The sequence below is a fragment of the Scyliorhinus canicula genome, chromosome 2, assembly GCF_902713615.1.
Source record: "Scyliorhinus canicula chromosome 2, sScyCan1.1, whole genome shotgun sequence".
Taxonomy (NCBI): domain Eukaryota; kingdom Metazoa; phylum Chordata; class Chondrichthyes; order Carcharhiniformes; family Scyliorhinidae; genus Scyliorhinus; species Scyliorhinus canicula.
This window is the reverse complement of record NC_052147.1, coordinates 199,427,843-199,450,703: the sequence shown is the minus strand read 5'-3', so window position 1 is coordinate 199,450,703 and position 22,861 is coordinate 199,427,843. Positions and strand designations below refer to the sequence as shown.

Here is a 22,861-nt window from a genome sequence, read left to right as displayed (position 1 = left end):
GGGAGAAGGGAGGGTTGATGGATGGATGGCCTGGCGCTCATCCCCACCTCCAGCACTTCCCCCTCTGCTACGCAATGTTGTGGAGGATGCAGCAGGCCACCATGGTGTGGGAGACTCTCCTAGTGCTATACTAGAGGACCCCTCCAGACAGTCCAGGCAGCTGAACCGCATCTTCAGGATGCCGAAGCACTGCTTGATCACGCCTATGGTTGTGGCATGGACATCATTGTAGCAGGTCTTCTGATAGGAGTCATCAGCCATGACCGCAGCAGATAATCCCTGTTCCCCAAGAGCCAACCCTTCACCCACGGGTGCGCCTCGAAGGTGTCGGGAATCTTTTTATTAATAATAATCTTTATTAGTGTCACAAATAGACTTACATTAACACTGCATGAAGTTACTGTGAAAATCCCCTAGTCTTCACACTCCGGCGCTTGTTCGGGTGCACTGAAGAAGAATTCAGAATGTCTAATTCACCTAACAAGCATGTCTTTCAGGACTTTGTGGGATGAAACCGGAGGAAACCCACGCAGACACGGGGAGAATGTGAAGTTACCGTGTGCCCCCCCCCCCCCACACTGTGCTACCGTGCGTTTTCTATCTCCAGATTTATTTTCTTCCCCACATCCTGACTGCAGCTAGGGGGCCTGTACATAATTCCCATCAGGGTCTTTTTACCTTTGCGATTCCTCTACTCTACCCACAGAGATTCTGTGCCTTCTGATCCTATATCGCTCCTTGCTATCGACTTAATTCCATTTCTGACTAACAATGCCCCCTCTGTTTATCTGCCTGTCATTTCGAAAGGGCTCATCCTTGGATATTTAGATCCCCTTGCAACCACGTCTCTGTGATGCGCACAACATTGGACTGGCCAATTTCAATGTGCGCAACAAGCTCATTTACCTTGTTCCATAAACGAATTTAGGTACAACACCCTCAGTCCTGCATTGATCACCTCCCTTCTCATACTTGTCCCCTTTTTTGCTCTGCCTGAAGTTGGATTTCTGCCACCTTCTATACTCTTTGTTCTATTACACGTTCTGGAAATTTTACTTAACCTCTCCTGAGCCCTCGGCTCCTTTAACTAGTTTAAAGTCCTAGTTATTAACCTGCACTTCTACTCTCAACTGGAACCCCCCCCCCCCAAGCTATTTAGTTTAAATAGCTTGACCAACAGTGCAACAGCAAAATGTGATCCTTCATGCTCCAAAACAAAATATTGCTATGTGCTGAAGTCTATTTTGTTTTGCAGTACTGAAATACATTTACAGCATGTTTTATGTTGTATTCACTGCAGAAAGTATTGAACTGTAGCAAAGTTGAGCATTTTCTGCTGAGATTATCATAAACATTTCGAAATCTAACCATTTGAAGAAAGGCGACTACAGGTGGTGGGGTTAGGCCTCCAGAATTTGATATATTATTACAGTATTGGGCGGCACATGCACAGAAGGTTTCCAATGGCCCAGGGAAGTATTTACTGAGCCTGGTGATGGTGGCTATGCTGAAGATTTGGAGGCAGTTTCGTCAGCATTTTAGGCTGGGAGCGGGGGTGGTGGATGCTGATCAGGGGAAATCATGGATCTGAGCTATGGAGGACGGATACGAGGTTCCAGGGATGGGAAGAGAATGGGATTAGGGAGATGAAGGATCTGTGTTTGGGAGGGCGGTTTGCAAACTTGGGGGAGCTGAATAAAAAGTTTGGTTTGGTGCAGTGAGAGAGTTTCTGCTATGCGCAGGTGATGACTTTGAGAGGAAGGTCTTCCCGACCTCAGCCATAGTGCCTGCCTCCTCGCTGTTGGAGGCGTTGCTGTCGGGCGCAGGGGGGCTGCTGCAGAGGGTGAATGCCTCGACTTTGTGTGCAAGGCTGGGCTGATATAACTGCGGGTGGTGTACAGGGTGCACCTGACAAAGGCTAGGATGAGCCAATGTTCGAAGGGATGGAGGACGTCCGTGAGCAATGTGGGAGGGGAACCCTGTGAACCAAGAACATATGTTTTGGTCCTGTCTAAAGTTGCAAAGGTATTGGAGGGCGGTTTCCAGTACCATTTCAGGGGTTCAGCATGTTGATGTGGAACCCAGTCTCCCAGAAGCCATATTCGATGTGTCAGACTGGCTGGAGTTGCAGACAGGTGCAGGGGCAGATGTCTTAACTTTGCTTCGCTGATTGCTCGCAGACGGGTCTTATTGGGGTGGAGGTCACTCTGCCTCACTGTGGCGAGGGGATCTGCTTGAGGTTTTGGCCCTGGAGAAAGTGAAATTTGCTCCAAGGTGGGTCAGTGACACGTTCTAGAATAGGTGGGGTTTGTTCATTTTGCATTTTGGGAAGTTAGTTATCGTTGACTGCTGAGGGAGGGGGAGAGGGTGAAGGTTTTAATACATTGGATGGGAATTGTGATTGTTGTAACTTGTAAAAATGTTGAAAATTTGGAATAAAAATACCTCAAATAAAAAAGAAATCTAACAGCTTATTTTTGTAAAATTTATCTATTGTAAATTTAAGTTGCCCAGATATATGGAATATAAAATGGTGTAGATATATTCAGTCCTCTGCAATCTAATTTCCAAATCAGTTTACATGAAAAATGTTTTCGCTCTTTTATGGATAAGGGTTGATGAATAAAAGCTTTTTTTTTAGAAAATATTTTATTGAGGCATTTATAATTTTAACAATTTTCAACATCAAATGTCAACAAAAACAAATATACAACAAAATAACCAACCCCCCCCCCCCCCCGCCCCCCCGCCAAGCCCCAGCCACCATGGCTTAGACAAACAGTGCCACCTTCCCCAGCCCCCCCACCCCCTCCGTTGATTCTACTATCCTTACTCATGCCCCCAGCCTCCCCTGACAGCTTATTTTTTTCTCCAAGAAGTCAATGAACGACTGCCACCTCCGAGTAAACCCCTGCAACGAGCCCCTCGAGACAAATTTAATTTTCTTAATTCTGAGAAACCCCGCTATGTCGTTAACCCATACCCCGACTTCGGGGGTCCCGAGTCCCTCCATCCCAGTAAAACCCGTCTCTGGGCCACCAGGGAGGCAAAGGCCAGGATATCGGCCTCTCTCATCCCCTGGGCTGAATAAAAGTTTGTTTTGAATATAACATTTAGTCAGAAGAAATTTAAACTTAGTGAAATATTTTCTTGTATAATGTACATCGAACTAAAATTTATCTAAATTTCATTTGGATTAATGTTCCATTCTTATCTGATCTTGCCACGGAGGAAAACATTAGCAGACTAAGATATTGAAGTCCACCACCCTTAAGTTTTCAAGTAGAATACATCTACGCACCTTTTACTTTGAATTCCGAGTTCATCACCAATATAAAAGCAAAGTAATAGAGATGCTGTAAATCTGAATCCGAATCAGAAAATGCTTGAAATACTCAGCAGGTCAGACAGCGTTTGTGGTGAAAAACAGTTAATGGGCAGGATTCTCCAACCCCCCCCCCCCCCCCACCCCGCCAGAATCACGGCGCGCCAGTCAGCGGCTGCTGGCAGCGGCCCCACCCTGGGCAATTCTCCGGCCCGTGATGGGCTGAGTGGCCGCCCGTTTTCGATGGGTGCCACCGGCGTCAATCACAATCGGTCCTTACCGGTGGGACCAGGCACCACGGGTGGCCTGCAGAGTCCTCGGGGGAATGCAGGGGGATCTGGCCCCAGGGGGTGCCCCCACGGTGGCCTGGCCTGCGATCGGGGCCCACTGATCTTGGGCAGGCCTGTGCCGTGGGGGTACTCTTTCCTTCCGCACCAGCCGCTGTCAACCTCCGCTATGGCCGGTGCGGAGAAAAACCCCCCTGCGCATGCGCTGAGATGACGCCAGCACACACTGGCGATCCCGTGCATACGCCAACTCGCGCCGGCTGGTAGAGTCCCTTCGGCGCTGGTTGGCATGGCGCCAAGCCCTTCCGCACCGGCTGGCATGACGCCCTACACTCTTGGGCTTGTCTAGCCCCTGAAATTCCCGAGGATTCCACACCTTTGGGCCGGCCTGACGCCTGAGTGGTATGCGACACACCTCGGTGCCGGAGTGGCCCGCCCCACCGGTTAGTGGAGAATCCGCCCCATGTTTCTGATCAAAGGCCACCGGGCTCAGGTTCTGTTGAGGCAGCCAGGAACTAAATTAAAAAGCGGAACCACAAAGGTAAAAATCTGGATTACTACCTGAACCACAAACAAATTGCTTTGGGTAAATATGATCAGAGTGCTGAATGTGTGGCTCACAGATTGGTGTGGGAGAAAGGGGTTTTGATTCATGGGACACTGCGAAAGAGGGAACTAAGTCAATGGGACAGCCTTCACCTAAACCATACTAGGACCAGTGAACTGGTAAATTGTATAACTAGGGCTCGAGAGAGGACTTTAAAACAAATAACTGGGTTTTGGTTCACATGAGGGGAGATTTGGAGAGTTAAAGAGAAAGAACAAGACAATAGTGCAAGGGTAGAGAAGTGGACAATGATGACCAGAAAATGATAGTAAGAGAGACCATAATATGAGTGCACCAGCAAATAAGATCAGAGTAGGGCAAAATGGTAACAAGAGAGAATTAAAGGCTCTTTATTTGATTGTACACAGCATTCATGATCAGGTGGGTGCATTGATGGTACAAAGAGAAGTAAATATTTCATAGAATTTACAGTGCAGAAGGAGGCCATTCAGCCCATCGAGTCTGCACCGGCTCTTGGAAAGAGCACCCTACCCAAGGTCAACAACTCCACCCTATCCCCATAACCCAGTAACCCCACCCAACACGAAGGGCAATTTTGGGCACTAAGGGCAATTTATCATGGCCAATCCACCTAACCTGCACATCTTTGGACTGTGGGAGGAAACCGGAGCACCCGGAGGAAACCCACGCACACACGGGGAGGATGTGCAGACTCCGCACAGACAGTGACCCAAGCCGGAATCGAACCTGGGACCCTGGAGCTGTGAAACGATTGTGCTATCCACAATGCTACCGTGTTACCCAAATATGAGTATGATGTGACCATTAGAGACACGGTTGCAAAGTGACCACGGATAGGACTTGAAGATTCAGGAATATTTGACATTCTTGGAAGGACATAAAGAAGGGAAAAGAAGACGAGGGTCACTCAAAGATGAGATAAGTACAGTAGTAAGAAATGATCATGGTTCGGAGGATCAAAATGTAGAATGAGATAAGAAATAGCAAAGGAAAGAAGCCACGGGTTGGAATGATTTATAGACTCTGACAGTAGCTACTATATGGGGCAGAGTATAAATCAAGAAATAATGGAGGCTTGTAAGAAAAGTACTGTAATAATCGTGGGAGATTTTATCTTCGTACAGATTGGACGAATCAAATTGAAAAGGTAGTCTGGAGGGTGAGTTCATAGATTGCATTGAGGACAGTTTCTTGGAACAATACATTTTGAAACCAACCATGGAACAGGTTACTTTATTTCTGGTAATGTATAATGAGACAGGATTAATAAATGATCTCATAGTCATATAGTATCCCCATGGCACCGTGGTAATGTCACAATCCTGAGGCCCACACTAATGTTATTGGCACAGGAGTTCAGAGCCCAGCACAGCAGCTAGTAGAATTAAAATTCAATTCATCAAAATAACAAATAAGAGTGAAATCCATTCTCCATAATAATAGCCATGAAACCATAATCCATTGTTATAAAAACTCATCGGGGGGGGGGGGGGGGGGGGGAATCTGCTGCCCTTACCTTGTCTGCCCTCTATGTGGTTCCAGATGCACTACGATTGACTCTTAACTGTCCTCGAGAGGCAATTTGGGATGAGCAGCAAACAAAGCAAACAAACTTTCAATAAAATAATACAAAGGAAAAGATCCTCGAGGTAAAAGTAATCATAATATGACTGAATTTCTGATTCAGTTTGAGGGTAAGCATTTGGGTCTTAAACTAGTGTCTTTCCCTGTAAATTGCCTTTATTTAAGTTTTATGATGTTAGAATTGGCTAAAGTGGACTGGGAAAATAGGCTAAAAGGTAGTATCGTAGAAGAGCAGTGGCAGACAGATATTTCATAACTCTCAACAAAAATATATTCCATTTAAGAGGGAAAGACTCTACAAGAAGGTTGCATGATTAGTGACTGAAGAAGGAAGTTAAGGATAGTGTCAAATTGAAAGTAAATATGTATAGTGGTGCAAAGGTAGTGGTAGGCCAGAAGATTGGAAACATTTAGAAATTGGTAAAGGATGACTAAAAACTAATAGAGGGAGAAATTAGACGGACAGAAAACAAGCAGCGAAAAGACAAATAGACAGCAAGAGCTTCTAGAAGTATATAAAAAAGGAAAAGAGTAGCTAAATTGAGCATTGATTGCTTAGAGGATGGAACTGGGGAATTAATGTTTTATACCCATCTTCACAGTAGAGGACACAGAAAGCATCCCAAGAATAGTAGAAAAGCAGGGCACAAGGAAACTTAAAACAATCATGATCACTACAGAGAAAGTGCAAGGGAAATTAATGGGACTAAATGTCGGCAAGTCCCCTGGATCTGATTGCCTGTCTCCGAGGGCCTTGAAGGAAGTGACAGTACAGATGATAGTTGTCTTGGTTGTAATCTTCCAAAATTCCCTAATTCTGGAAAGGTGCCAGTGGATTAGAAAACCATGAATGTGCCATCTCTATTCAAGAAAGGAGGGAGACGGAAAGCAGGAAACTATAGACCAGTTAATCTGAACATCTATCATTGAGGATTGGATTGGATTGGATTTGTTTATTGTCACGTGTACCGAGGTACAGTGAAAAGTATTTTTCTGCAAGCAGCTCAACAGATCATTCAGTACATGGAAGAAAAGGAAATTAAACAAAATTCAAGAAAATACATGAAAATACATAATAGGGCAACACAAGATATACAATGTAACTGCATAAGCGTTGGCATCGGATGAAGCATACAGGGTGTAGTGTTAATGAGGTCAGTCAATAAGAGGGTCATTTAGGAGCCTGGTGACAGTGGGGAAGAAGCTGTTTTTGAGTCTGTTCGTGCGTGTCCTCAGACTTCTGTATCTCCTGCCCAATGGAAGAAGTTGGAAGAATGAGTAAGCCAGGTGGGAGGGATCCTTGATTATGCTGTCCGCTTTCCCCCGGCAGCGGGAGGTGTAGATGGAGTCCATGGATGGGAGGCAGGTTCGTGTGATGGACTGGGCAGTATTCACGACTCTCTGAAGTTCCTTGCGGTCCTGGGTCGAGCAGTTTCCATACCAGGCTGTGATGCAGCCCGATCAGATGCTTTCTATAGTGCATCTGTAAAAGTTGGTACGGGTTAATGTGGACATGCCGAATTTCCTTAGTTTCCTGAGGAAGTATAGGCGCTGTTGTGCTTTCTTGGTGATAGCGTCAACGTGAGTGGACCAGGACAGATTTTTGGTGATGTGCACCCCTAGGAATTTGAAACTGCTAACCATCTCCACCTCGGCCCCGTTGATGCTGACAGGGGTGTGTACAGTACTTTGCTTCCTGAAGTCGATGACCAGCTCTTTAGTTTTGCTGGCATTGAGGGAGAGATTGTTGTCGTTACACCACTCCACTAGGTTCTCTATCTCCCCCCTGTATTCTGACTCGTCGTTATTCAAGATCCGGCCCAATATGGTCGTATCGTCAGCAGACTTGTAGATGGAGTTGGAACCAAGTTTTGCCACGCAGTCGTGTGTGTACAGGGAGTAGAGTAGGGTGCTAAGTACGCAGTCTTGCGGGGCACCGGTATTGAGGACTATTGTGGAGGAGGTGTTGGTGTTCATTCTTACTGATTGTGGTCTGTTGGTCAGAAAATCAAGGATCCAGTTGCAGAGTGGAGAGCCAAGTCCTAGGGTGTGGTGGAGGAGTGGACTAGATTGTCTCGGAGGGAACGGTATCTGCGGAATGCTGACAGAGGGAGTGAAGGGAAGATGTGTTTGGTGGTGGCATCATGCTTGAGTTGCCGAAAATGGCGGAGGATTATGCTTTGCATACGGAGGCTGGTGGGATGAAATGTGAGAACTAGGGATACTCTATCCTTGTTCTGGGAGGGAGGGGAGGGGGTGAGGTTAGTGATGCAGGAGATAGACCTAGAAGTCCTGGAGGAAATACTAGAATCCTTTATTAAGGAGGTAGTAGCAGGACATTTAGAAAATCGTTATACAATCAGGCAGTCAACATGATTTTGTGAAAGGGAAATCATGTTTGACAAACTTATTAGAGTTTTTTGAGAATGTAGCAAGCAGGGTGGATAAAAGGGAATCAGTAGCAGTGGTGTATTTGGAAAATACATTGACAGCTTCCAGTTCACGGGCCCAAACCGCATTCTATTCCCCATGGATGTGCAATCTCTCTACACCTCCATCCCACACCAGGGTGGCCTGAGAGCTCTTTGCTTCTTTCTCGAAAAGTGGCCTGGACAATTCCCATCCACCACCACTCTCCTCCTCCTGGCTGAACTTGTTCTATCTCTCAACAACTTCTCCTTTAAATCATCCCACTTTCTCCAAATCAAAGGTGGAGCAATGGGTACCTGCATGTGTCCTAGCTATGCTTGCCTTTTTATGGGGTATGTGGAATATTCCTTGTTCCAGGCCTATCCGGGCCCCCTCCCACAACTCCGTTACCGATACATTGATGACTGTTTTGGTGCCACGTCATGCTCTCTTCCAGACCTGGAAAAATTCATCAATTTCACTTCCAGTTTCCACCCCTCCATCGCTTTCACCTGGTCCATCTCAGACACTTCCCTTCCCTTCCTTGATCTTTCGGTCTCAATTACCGGCAATAGACCATCCACTAATATCCACTACAAACCCACTGATTCCCACAGCTATCTGGACTACAGCTCTTCGCACCCTATACCCTGCAAGGACTCCATCCCTTTCTCTCAACTCCTTCGCTTCCACCGCATTTGTTCCGATGATGCCACTTTCCAAAATGGTGCTTTGAAAATGTGTTCCTTGTTCCTCAACCGTGATTTCCCAACTGCAGTTGTTGACAGGGCCCTCAACAGTGTGCGGTCCATCTCCTGCTCCACTAACCTCACCCCCTCCCCTCCCTCCCAGAACAAGGATAGAGTCACCCTCGTTCTCACATTTCATCCCACCAGCCTCCGTATGCAAAGCATAATCCTCCGCCATTTTCGCCAACTCCAGCATAATGCCACCACCAAACACATCTTCCCTTCACTCCCTCTGTCAGCATTCCGCAGATACCGTTCCCTCCGAGACAATCTAGTCCACTCCTCCACCATACCCGGTATCTCTCCCATCACCCATGGCACTTTCCCATGCAATCGCTGAAGGTGTAACACCTGCCCCTTTACCTCTTCCATGCTTAACATCCCACGCCCAAAACATGCATTCCAGGTTAAGCAGCGTTTCCCTTGCATCTCTTCCAATTTGGTCTATTGCATTCGCTGCTCCCAATGGGGTCTCCTCTATATCGAAGAGACCAAACGCAAACTGGGTAATCGCTTTGCTGAGCATCTTTGGTCTGTACGCATTCAGGACCCTGACCTTCCCGTTGCTTGCCATTTCAACACAAGACCCTGCTCCCATGCCCACATGTCTGTCCTTGGCCTGCTGCAATGTTCCAGTGAAGCTCAATGCAAACTGGAGGAACAACATCTCATCTTCCGGTTAGGCACGCTACCATCTTCCAGTCTCAACATTGAATTCAACAACTTCAGATGATCAGCTCTACCTCACCTTGATCCATTTGTTTTCATCCCATTTTATTTTAACTGTGTTTTACCATTTCTTTCTTTCTTAATATATATTTAAACCCAATCTTATCCACTTTTCCTTAACCTTTCTCCTCTTTGCTGCACCCTTCCCCATCCCCCACATCTACAGTTCATCCTCTGATGTTAGTTTCCCTGCTGTTTGGCCTTTCACATCTTTTATTCTCTCTGGGGAATGCCATTAGCACTCCTTCCCCTTAGTTTATGAGGCCATTAGCACCCGGTTTCCCTGGGTTTCTGTGGCTATGACTCATCTTTCATTCTCACTCCACAGTATAGATATTTCCCACTTTCTCTGTCTGTTAGCTTTGACAAAGAGTCATTGGACTCAAAACGTTAGCTCTTTTCTCTCCCTACAGATGCTGCCAGACCTGCTGAGATTTTCCAGCATTTTCTCTTTCGTTACAAAAGACGTTGAATAAGATGTAACAAATGAGGACTGCAGGAGACAGTGATGTTGGGGGAGATATATCAGCATGGATAGTGGATTGGCTAACCATAAAGTAAGAGAGTTTGAAAAAATAGATCGTTTTCACATTGGCAAACTGCAAAAAGTGGAGTGCCACAAGGATCAGTGCTGAGCCTCAACTATTTACAATCCGGGCAGCACGGTGGCCTAGTGGTTAGCACAACCGCCTCACGGCGCTGAGGTCCCAGGTTCGATCCCGGCTCTGGGTCACTGTCCATGTGGAGTTTGCACATTCTCCCCGTGTCTGCGTGGGTTTCGCCCCCACAACCCAAAAATGTGCAGAGTAGGTGGATTGGCCACGCTAAATTGCCCCTTAATTGGAAAAAATAATTGGCTAATCTAAATTTATAAAAATAAAAAAAAACTATTTACAATCCATGTTAGTGACTTGGATGAAGGGACAGAATGTAGAGCAGCCAAATTTGCTGATAATGCAAAAAGATATGTAGGAAAGCAAATTGTGAGGAGGATACAGTCTGCAAAGGGATATGGATAGGTTAAGCGAGGGGGCAAAAATTGACAGTATAATGTGGGAAAATACGAGGTGCAGGAGTAATAGAAAAGTAGAATATTATTTAAGGCGAGACTGCAGAATGCTGCAATATGGAGGGACCTGGATGTCTTTGTATGCAAATCACAAAAAGTTGGCATGCAGGTGGTACAAATGAAATGTTGGCCTTTATTGCAAGGGGATTGAGTTAAAAGTAGAGAAGTTGAAGAAAAGTGGAAGACATTGGTAATCTACTTCCATCGGAAGCAGTTTAGAAATGATTCAGTAAGCTGATTCCTGGGATGAAGGGGTTGTCTTATGAGGAAAGAATGAGCAACTTGGACCTATACTCATTTTGGTTTGGAAGACGTGATCTTATTGAAACATTTAAGATTCTTAGGGGTTTGACAGGGTAGATGCTGTGATGATGTTGGGGGAACCTAAAACTCAGGGGCACAGTTAAATAAGGCATCTCACATTTAAGAAATCGATGAGCAATTTCTTCTCAAGAGGGTTGTTAATGTTTGAAATTCTCTTCCCCAGGAAGCAGTGGAGGCTGAGTCATTGAATATGTTCATGGCTAAGTTAGACAGATTTTTGATTGACCAGGGAGTCTTGGGTTCTTGGGGGCAGACAGGAAAGTGAAGTAAAGGCCACATTTAGATCAGCCATTATCATATTGAATGGTGGAGCAGGCCTTGTGGACTAAATGGCCTATTCCAGCTCCCATTTATAACTTTATGACTACCTGAGTATTTCCATCATTTTCAATGTTTATTCAAGTTAACTACCAACTTCATTCAAAAGTTTTGCAATAAAACTATTTTCCACCACTATTATTGAAACATTGGAAGCGAGTGCAGGGTGTAGTTAAAGCATGCCAATTGGCATGTACGCATTAACGTTTCCATAATTGACCAAGAAAATTCTTTACACAGTGGCTTTGAATGGAACCTGTCAATAACATGGTCTTGAGTTATGGAATATGTTATAGCAGGCCCCAGAGGCTAATGATTTTGACAAGGAAATTCTGGGCCCATTGTAATGTAAATTCAGCTGTATATTTCTAATGCCGAGTTCCTCATTCTGCAGTCAATCCAGTGACTGCATGTTTAGAAATGTACAGCATCGGAGAAGATCCACACAGCCCATCTGGTTGATCTCAAAGCCTGAAAGAATTATACAGAGGTCCATTTGTCATTTCAGTTGACCACTTTTTTTTTTGCTGAGTAGACATTAAACTTCACCTTGAATTCACATACACAATCAGCCTCCATCCACCATCTCCCTGGGCAGTCCACTTCACATCTTCACTATCTCTGTAAAGTAACTAAATCAAAACTTCTTGTTTACCATTACTGGTTTGAGCTTCTGAGCTCTATTCCTTGTGAAGTTTCTAATTAAATCTGATATATTGGCCTGGAATTTACTGGAGTTTTGACAGCAAGCTGTCGTAGGCAGCATAGAAAGAGGCCATTTGGCCCCTTTTCTCCATGTTAGCACTCAATAACAGCAACTCAGCTAGTTCCACACCTCTGCCTTTTCACTGAGCCCTGCAATTTTTTTTCTCTTCAGATAGTTATCCAATTCTCTTGTGAAAGATTCAATTGAACCTGCCTCCACCAAGCTCTCAGGCAGTACACCCCAGATGCTAATCACTTGCTGCTTAAAATGTTTTCCCCCTTGTCAGCTGTGATTCTTTTGCTTTTGTTACACCTCTGAAACTAACCTCAATTTCAAGATTTAATGCAAGCACAGATTAACACAGAAACTGAGTTATGATCTGTCCTTTACTGCTTCACCACAGGCTGTGCAATGGACCGGCTGTGACATTGTTCATTGAGCCTAAGTTTACAGTTTTTTGAAATGTTCCTTGCCTTTATTCTGTCATTGTTTCACAAAGGTAACTAAATGTGAGATTGAGATTGCACTGCCAAGGCTAGTTGTGGTTTTGCAGTTATGCAAGCAGGCTTTCAAAATAAAGATGCAGAAAAGATGAAGAATACACAGCTGCACATGATTAATTTTACTATAAATTAATACAGAAGGTGTGCACCACATATATACGATTTAAAGATAAAGCAACCTGGAAAGATGTAAAAGCTATGATTTTGCACCATTTTCTGGTGATGTAGATGGCAATGTAAAATAAAGGAATATACATGTAAATAGAACTTTTAGATTAAACATGTACTATTAGAAATGAGCTTATCTGAGAGTTCAACATTGTAAAGATTGTTTTTCGTTCGCAGAATGGATTCAAAAAATTATAAGTTTTGCTTGACATCCCTCAAAAGACAAAAAACACATCTCAATGTGACAATTCAGGCTTTCTCCCAATTTGCTTTATTTGTGTTCACATTTTCCAGAGAGAAATTGATGTCCTTTATTGTCTCAAACTTACACCTTTATGACATGAATGGGTGTAGTGTGTCGCAAGATTAACGATTATCTTTCACTGAGATATTTCATGTCAGAGGTTACACAGGCTGCCCAACAGGCACTCCTGTGCTTTCCGAAAGGAATAGAATACCATGCTGTCAGACTGCACCATTTAGTCTGAAATTAATCAAACTTACTTTAAAAAATATATACATTTTGTATATAATAACTTTTATTGTCACAAGTATGAAGTTACTGTGAAAAGCCCCTAGTCGCCACATTCCGGCGCCTGTTTGGGTGAGCTGGTACTGGAATTGAACCCTGCTGGCCTTGTTCTGTATCACAAACTAGTTGTCTAGTCCACTGAGCAAATCTTTAAACTGTTTCTAAAACCAAAATAATGTCTGAAATCTTGGTCCATTAAGAATCTTCCAAATGAGCCTTTGAACAAAGTGAGTGGAGTTCTACCTTAAATATTCAATATAGAAACAATTGTTTAAGGTGGAGGAGTTGGAAGGGAAAGGTTGAAATCTTCTATAGGGAAGCATTTGCTATGCTAAATCAAATGCACTTTCACATTCAGCAGACAGAAATACCTTTTAATTAAAACTTGCAGGCGTATAGAACGTGAACTATGCAATTCCAACATATGGTTTAGGTTGTCATCTAATTCCTGACTTGTATATCCAATAATTTGATCCTCCAAACCACATTTAACAACCTTTTTTTCCCTTTGCAAGAGACATTTACATACAGTGGACATGATTCTACCACTGCGTTGCACCCAGCGTGGAACTTTGCATGACAGGTGAATTGTGGGAGAGGCCCAAATCGCGCAAGTCGCCCAACTCACAGCGCCCAGGGTGATCTTGGCATGGGCGTATCCCTTTAAGAAATGTTTTTGTCTTATCACATGGCTTCAGTGATGTCACTGTGTGGGTGGAGCTGCACTGTGGCTCTGGGAAGTTGCTTTTTTTTCCGCTTTGGTTTGGGACTTGTTTGTCGCTCTTGAGTTTTTTGCTTTCGCTTTCACATTTGGCTGCTGTACTCAGAAAGAGAAGTCTTGGCCTGTTTCTCTATCTTCAATTTAAAAGCTGTTTCCAGATTACGTGACAACTTAAAATAAATATTTGCTTTCTGGAATGAATTCAAACCTGCTGTTTTGGAAAGGAAACAAGCATCCATTCCAGGTCTTTGTGCTGTGTGCTGGGCCACACCTTTGAAAAGGGGGTACCAGTTTATGGGCTCTTGTTACTAAATTGGAACAGTTAAATGGGGAAATTTATTAAGGGCGATATATAGATTACTGTAGCTGTGCGGGGTATTTGTGTTTGTAGTTGATAAAAATGCTTACTATGTGTGTTTCTAAAAATGTTAACTAAATTAGTAGAATAAAGCTTGTTTTTGATTAAAAGTGCTTACGGCCTCTGTTGAATAACACCTGAAAGGCAGGCACTTGTGCTCATCGTAACCAAAATCGCTAAACAGTTGTAAGCCAGGTGATTTGGAGTTTTCTAAACCCTGGCACATAACAACCTGGATCGCACCCTCGCTTGACATGATCCAGATAATGATATTTACTCATTTAAGTATGCACAACCACCTTGACATTGCATTGAATCGACGCCTGGGAGTCACCGGCTGCATCGGTGAGGTCTCAACCAGGCACCGATTAGTACTGGTCTCCACAGGCAGAGTGTCTTGAAGGCCATTGGAGCCCCATGGGTGATCAGGGACAGGGCAGGGCAGTACCCAGGCACCCTGGCGTCCCCATCTGAGGAACCGGTCTCACCAGCAAGTTGAGCTCCCCACTGTAGAAAACATTTCTCAGTGTGGGCTAGACTGGGGAGAAACACCTCCTTGGCCCAAAAAATGAAGTGTGGGTGAATACCAGTCTGGATCACACCGAGAAAGCTGTCGGAAACACCCCGTCATACTCATCCAAAAGACAATAAGAAATGTTTTGGTTGAATCACACCAATGTTAATGTTTCAGAAACAGAATTGGGTTTCTCATAAAACTATAATGAGGCATCGCTGAGAATGTATTTGACATAGGTAAACAACATTGAATAATACCACAAAGTCTTTCCGTTGGAGGTGTGAAGCTCTTTTTGTTGAGGTGCCTAGGAAACTCAAATTCCTCGCTTAATGTTTTAAAAAAAAATCTTTTTATTCGCCATATTTTCATAATTCAAACCGAATAAAAACCCAGAGAAACAATAAAATGACCCTACCAATATGTAACCTAAAACATTGACTCGCAAGACAAAAAACAAACACCCCCCCCCCCCCCCCCCGTCCCTAATGTTCAATGGCACAAACTCCCAAAAATGCTTGATAAATAAACCCCATGAATTGTAGAACACCTCCTTGCCCCCCCAACTCAAACTTCACTTTCTCCAGGGTCAAAAAGTCCAGCATATCTCTTCCCCCCCCCCCCTCAATGCCGAGACACAGGGCAGAGAAGCTGATCTCCACCCCAACAGGACCTGTCTACGAGCAATTTTGAGGTGAAAGCTAAAACATGTGTCCCGGCACCCGCCAGCAATTCGGATCAGTCCGACATCCTTAAAATGGCCTCATGGGGATCCGGCTCCAAGTCCATATGCAGCATCCCCGAGATGATTTTAAATACCCCCCTCCCATACCTTTCCAGCTTCGGACCGGACCAAAACATATGCACATGGTTTGCGCGACCTGTCTCACATCCTCTACCCCTCAAAGAGCCGGCTCATTCCCCCCCAGCGAGAGTACTGCCTCCAGCACCGAGCGGGCTGGCACTAACGGATGGTCGGGAACTCCTTCCTCGGAAAGTCTCGGACTTTTAGATACCTAAACCTTTCCTCCTGCGTCAACCCTTCTCTCCTAGCTCCTCCAACTTCGCAAATTGTCCCCCAGGAACAAATTCTTCACTGCCCTAATCCCCCTCTCCTTCCACCTCCGAAACATCTCATCCAGCCTCCCCGGCCCGAACCTATGATTCCCCCTAATTGGCATACTCCCCTGACCCGGCCCTCAGTGTAAAGTGCTGTCCAGCTTTTCAAAGTTACCACCACCACCGGGCTCATCAAATACATGCCGGGGCCATCGGGAGCGGCACCATTAACAGCGCCCTCAACCCGGACTCCCAACACGGACCCACCTCCATCTTAACACACCAAGACGACCCCCACCCCAACCCTACTCAGCACCTTCTCTGTGTTCACCGTCCAGTAATGTAATACGTTTGGGAGACCGCCCCCGGCCCTTCGCCCTCTCTGCAGGACCTCCCTCAACCCTGGTCGCCTTTCCCCCTACCCCTCCCCTCAAATGAACAAGGTGCCCAACCTGACCACCTCCTGGGATAATATATTTGGGTTGAAAGACCAACAGGCACTGAAATAGAAACAGAAACCGAAATAGCAATAGCACATTCATTTTAACTGCCTGCACCCGGCCCTCCAAGACAGGGGGTTGTCCCACCTTGCCAAATCGGCCTTCACCCTCCCCACCAAACCAATAAAATTGTACCTTCGGTCCCCCCAATCACCCGCCACCTGCACCCCCAAGTACCTGAAGTGGGTTGCGGCCCTACAAAATGGCAGTTCTTTGCCATTTGACTCTACCCGGCCAAATGCCTTCTCTGCATCTCTTGTCACCACCTCCGTTTCCTTCCCATCCGTCGGTGGCATGATCACATTTAACAACTTTCTTAAATTCGAGAACAGCTGAATTCCCTTTACAAACCCTTTCCGATCCTCTCCAGTCACCTTCGGGAGGCACCCCTCCAACCTTGCCTCCAGCACCTTTGTCGGTATCTTGGCATCCACATTTAATTGTGCTATGGGCCTATACGAACCACACTCCACCTGGCCCTTGTCCTTTTTTCACAGCAGGGAAATCGAAGCCTGTCCCAATGTCTGCGGCAACTCCCCCTACCTATCGCCGCCTCAAACATTCCTACCATCAGCGACGCCAACTTGTCCTTAAATTTCTTATAATTCACCCCTGGGAAGCCATCTGGCCATGCCGCGTTTCCTTCACTTCATCCTCCCGATTGCCTCTTTTACCTCCTACTCCCCCACCGGCTCCTCCAGCTCTATCTATCTACCCCCCCCCCCCCCCCCCCCCCCCCCCCCACCACCACCACCCCAAAACTCTCAGCTACTCCAACCCATCCAGAAACTCCCTCATCTCTCACTTCTTCCTCGGCTGCTCCGACCTATACAACTTCTCATAAAACTCCTCAAAAACGTTATTCTGCTCCAGGGCCACCACTAACTTCCCTATCGTATCCTGTACCTGGACTATCTCCCTTGCCGCCGACTCCCTCCGGAGATGGCCGCCCAACATATGCCCACCTTCTTCCCATATTCATAAACTGCCCCCCTTACCTGCCTCAATTGGTTCACCGCCTTCCCTGCAGCATCAACACATCAGCCTTTAAGCTCTTTAAATACCCTCGATCTCTTCACCGGTCTCCCCAATCCCTCACATTTCACATTACTGTTCTGATCGGGGCCTCCCACCCATCCATTTTGGTTTTTAAAATTTTTTATTTTTTATTTTTTTGGAATTTAGGAGAAACCAATTCATTACTTCCAATTAAGGGGCAATTTACCTATCCTGCACATCTTTGGGTTGTGGGGGCAAAACCCATGCAAACACGGGGAAAATGTGCAAACTCCACATGGACAGTGACCCAGAGCTGGGATCGAAACTGAGACCTCGGTGCCGTGAGGCTACAGGGCTAACCCACTGCGCCACCGTGCTGCCTACCCAGCCCCTCCTATCCGCCATCGTCATAACCCCGGGTCCCTGCCCAGGCCTCCTGTTCCAATCCCCTTCCACATGTCCAGTTCCTGAAAACAAAAGTCAAACAAACAAAACCAGTGCAAAAAAAAACACACCCCAGAAAACCGCTATCACGCCAAAGTTCACGAACCTCCTACCCGCTGTACCCATACCACAGGGTACGCTATCCTTCCCCACTAACCAACCCAAAAAAAGAAACTCCCAACCATTCCCATCCCCCGTACAAAACAAATCAACATCCTTAACCAACAGACAAGACATGAATCTATATGCAGCTTTTCACCCCCTTCCCTCTGTCCAAAGCCAAACAGCAGTCCCAGCTCTCATTTTCACCACAGTCCCTCAGCCTTGACGAACGCCTCCGCAGCCTCCACCGTCTCAAAGTAGAAGTCATTCCAGTTCTTGGTCACCCTCAGCTTTGCTGGGTAGACCACGGCAAACCTCACACCATTACTGTAGATTGCCGCCTTCAGCAGACTGAAGGCCGCCAGCCTTCCCACCAGCTTCACGGTTACGTCCTGGATATACGAAGCCAACTCCTTCCCATCGCACCTCAAGCCTTTTTTCGCCCAACTCGGGACATTTTCCTTAACGTGGTATTTATGAAAACAAATTATGACCACCCTTGGCGGCGCATTCGCCTTCGGCTTGGCCTGAGCTCATGTCCAGTTCATACCGGGAGGGTTCCTCCCCTTCCCCCAGCAACTCGGCCAGCATCTCCGCAAAGTGCTCAGTCAGCCTCAGGCCCTCCACCCCCTCGGGCAAGCCCACAATTCTTAAATTCTGCCCCATTGACCTGTTCTCCAGGTCCTCCACCATAGCTTGCAGTCCTTTGTTGACTTCCACCACCCTCCGCAGGCTCCTCGCCCATTGAGGTGAACTGCTTACTGTGCTGCGACAGAGCCTCCTCCACCCCCTTCAACTTCTCTCCTTGCTCCTGTTCTCGGCCAATGTCTTCAACACCTCCTCATCCACCAGCACCTTCATCGCTGCCATCATCTCTTTCTGCATCACCACCATATGCTTGGCAAACTGTTTTTCGAACTCTCCAGCCATCATTCGGGCATCTTCTCTACTGTGAAGGGTGCAGCCCCGCCCAGCGACCCCACCTCCGCCATCTTTCCTGCAGCCGGGCTGATTCATTCGCTCGATGGCAACTCTTCGCTCACCCTTTTCTTCCTGACGGCTTTTTTCTGGTTCTTTGACATTTCCCCTCCTTCCTTGGGTCTTCCTGCACCAGCTCATCCAAAAACTGCCACTTGGACCAGGCATTAAATTCCAAAAATTGAGCCTTGAGCAGGAGCCACCCAACGTTCGACTTCCATCAACGTGCCACCTCTGGAAGTCACTCCTCGCTTACCTATACTATGAGGCATCATGTGGATGACTTACCACTGTGCTGAAGGTCAACATATAAAGTCCTGCCTTGAGACCATTTGACCCCCAATCCTTTTTAGGTTGATGAAGCCCCTGGGCGGTCATTTATGCATAAAGTACTCACAATCTGTGTCTTATGCATCAGGTGTTCATCATATTTTTAAAATACCAGTTGAAATGGTTGTTATCATCCCGGATGAGGCAGCATCCACCACCACTAATTGTTCTGATGTTGCATAAAACTAGCTCTAATTTCCAGCACGCGCATTCTCCTTTATTCAGCTGATTGCAGATTTTGCATTTTAATTATTTCCAAATAACTTAAAATGGTACAGTGCTGAATTTCCTACTTTCCTACACTCCAGGTTGAATACTATAGTTACATCTGTCCATACATTATAGCGGTCACCAAAGTTTGCGATAAAAAACAGGATGGAGAGAGGCTTGAAAGATAGGGACGGCAACTTAATTCAGCAGTTAGGTCTACAGGGTTAGTGTAGAGAGAGAGCATGTCAAGGACAAGCTTCGTAACCCGGAGAATGGATTAGAAAGTCTGAGCTTCTGGACAATAGGCCTGTGGAAGCGCAGCTGGTGAAAATGTTGCAACATCTATTGCTAAGTTTTGTATTTTTTCCTTAGAATTGTTCAACTTTGTGCATTTATGTTGTGATTTTTCTGGCGGGTAAATATTGGAGTGGAGGGATATGCTTAAACAATTGTGTTTTGAGTGTTTCTGGATTGGTTTGCCAATCAGAATGCTTTCCCCTCTTAGACATAGCCAACATTTCCTCGATGCCTTGCATTCATTTTTGTTGTTTAAGAGATGCTGTGTAAAGCAGATAAGATTTTTGTTTCTGGTCTACCTGCTTGCTTAGTAAAGCACTTCTGAATAGGGGAGAGGTGTCAGCGGGAATAACTGTTGCATGGGGAAAGAAGAAGGGCAGTAAAGTATTTGTGAGTGAGGCCTAGTAATCTAAAATTAAAACTATTGGACCCCGAGAGAAGAAGGAGCAATTCGGGAGCAATTTAGCTTGGCCAGTTCACCTACCCTGCAAGGGAAAATGCTGGAAAATCTCAGCAAGTCTGGCAGCATCTGTAGGGAGAGAAAAGAGCTAACGTTTCGAGTCCGATGACTCCTTGTCAAAGCCCAGCTTTAACAGTCAGAACGGACTCAACATTAGCACTTTTCTCTTCCTACAGATGCTGCCAGACTTGCTGAGATTTTCCAGCATTTTCCCTTTCGTTTCAGATTCCAGCATCCACAGTAATTTGCTTTCCACCGACCCTGCATATCTTTTGGGTTGTGGGGGTGAGACCCACGCACACATGGGGTCAATGTGCAGACTCCACACAGACAGTGACCCGGAGCCGGATCGAACCCAGGTCCTCAGCGCCGTGAGGCAGCAGTGCTAATCACTGTGCCATCGTGCCACCCTACATTACCATATTCGTGAATAATTCTCGTGTTGATCCCTCTGACTTTGCTAATCCTTCCCTCCCTGATATCTTGACTCCATGCTAGCATGGTGTTGCAGTTGAAAGCTCTTCACTCCTCTTCCTTGAACATACCATTGGCATTTGCCACTGGTCAGGATTTGCCCAAGTGTCAGCAACCATGTTGCACTGCATTTTGTGAACCTTCAGTGTATCTTTGCCACACCGTTGCTGATTGCCCTGCTTTCCTTTGCTATCCATCAGTTCCCCTAAAGTACCTGCTTAGGTAACCATATATTGTTCTGCTCTGGGGATCTGAACATTGATTAGCACACCCTTAGTGCTGATGCTATTGCATATTCCAGTATTTGGTTATTACTGGTTACGTCCTGTCAGCTTGCACAAAGCGAACAGGAGAAATCGAGCAAATATCCCACTTATCACAGTAATAAAGTTGCACGCCTACTTCTTTGTGATTTTACTTGCTGATATGCGAACAAAGGCTCTAAAAGAAGAAATATGAAGAGTTTCTAGTACTACAGTATAGAAGCAAAAATAATCTAATTCCTACTCTTTAGAGAGAGCAAATTGACAATGCATTTATCTTATTTAAAAAAACAAATATCCTGAGAATTCCATGTCAGCAGTTTAGTACAAGACCCCATTCTCAGTGAGCCACTCCAGGCCAATGCAGTCAGCTGGCTGGCTGGTGCAAAAATACACCGCAGCTCAAGCAGTTCTCCTTGTAACAGCAGCAGCAAGCAACCTGGTGACACAGTTGTAAAGTTTACCTCAGGGTAGTTACCTTGAATACAGTTTGCTTTCATAAGAGCACCGAAAGGTTGGTGGAAAAATTGAAATATGGTTGAAGGTTGGCAACATTGCACACTTGAGGCAAAGTGCCAACAAATTGTTTGTCTCTAACATTATGCTTTTGTAACTCTTTGGGGAGGCCCTCACCATGTGTGCCAAGCAAAATAATGATAAATTTGCTGTATCAAACATCCACATTTCTGTTACTTTGCAGTTGGATTTTCCCGTTGCTAGTTTTGAATTGCATTTGGAAAAATTAATGAAGAGAAAATGAAGTAACACAGCACTTATGTACAGTTCTTTATATTTTTAAATTGAAACGGTGCCAATAATATTTTCTATGATTATGGAACTAACTAAACATCATGCAGCATTTAGAGTAAAATCTGACCATGGTAACCTAATGTTAATGTTACCTGCTGTGTTTTTTGTACTATAGAAATATCAAACAAAATCCACAATACCTCTTTTCCCTGCCCTACCAGCTGAAAATATTTCTTGAGATCATAAAAATGGTTACAGCAAGGAGGCCATTCACTCCTGTGCGAATAGTTCCATTATTTTGACTAATTCGTTCTTTTAATTAAAAAAAAAACATTCTTCATCATTGATATATTTACATTAGACTCATTTCTACAAATGTGCATGGTTAACACAAATCTCATGAATTAAGTATTTTAAGAATTGTAAATATGTCTGTATGGGAGGGAAGGGGAAAATCATTTTTCAGTTGGATAAGTTCCACCTCTGCTGGCCAAAGATATGTTTGCTGTTTTATTTCTCCATATTGCAGTGTGAGCATAAATTGGTATAATCTATATTTTTGAAATGTTAGTTTCATGACAAAATGTTGCTGTATTTCAGGCATTTCTGCGGATGTGCAATCTGCCAGTCCAGGTGGTTTGTAGGGCAAATTCAGAGTATATGTCCCCATCTGGTAAGTCTGAAGCTGAATTAAATTCCTGGAGGGCTTGTTTTGTTTGATGCCATGGCAACATATCTAATCCTGCAGTCTATAAACTGCACAATACTGGTCATGAGCTATTTTTTTCATACACTTTTACATTGTTTTCATTCTCAACCTTCTTTTTTGAGGAATAGATTACTAACGGTTGCAATTGTTTCGGAATTTTAATTGAGAGATGTATGAATTAGGATAATCTGGTGATATGACCTTGTATGCAAAGTAGCACATTACATACATTATTCCACTGTGAATGATTGTTCAAGCAAATAACTATAAATGCTATGTATACCTATCAATTAAAAAAAATACATAATATATATATATATAAAATATGTAGTTTATCTTTTATAGCAAAGTTTACTTCTGGCCATTATTTATACTTGCCCAAGTAAAGAAAAAGGAGATTA

At 45.0% G+C, this 22,861-nt stretch overlaps 1 protein-coding gene across 1 annotated transcript in view; it reads left to right on the top strand.

Moving 5' to 3' along the window:
• mtx2 (metaxin 2) overlaps positions 1-22,861 on the top strand; it is a 140,393-nt gene that overhangs the window by 79,696 nt on the left and 37,836 nt on the right. Inside the window, exon 4 of the mRNA XM_038789326.1 lies at positions 22,352-22,424. Within this exon, the coding sequence (XP_038645254.1) occupies positions 22,364-22,424 (61 nt within the window). The 5' untranslated portion in view covers positions 22,352-22,363. The remainder of the gene's footprint in view (positions 1-22,351; positions 22,425-22,861) is intronic.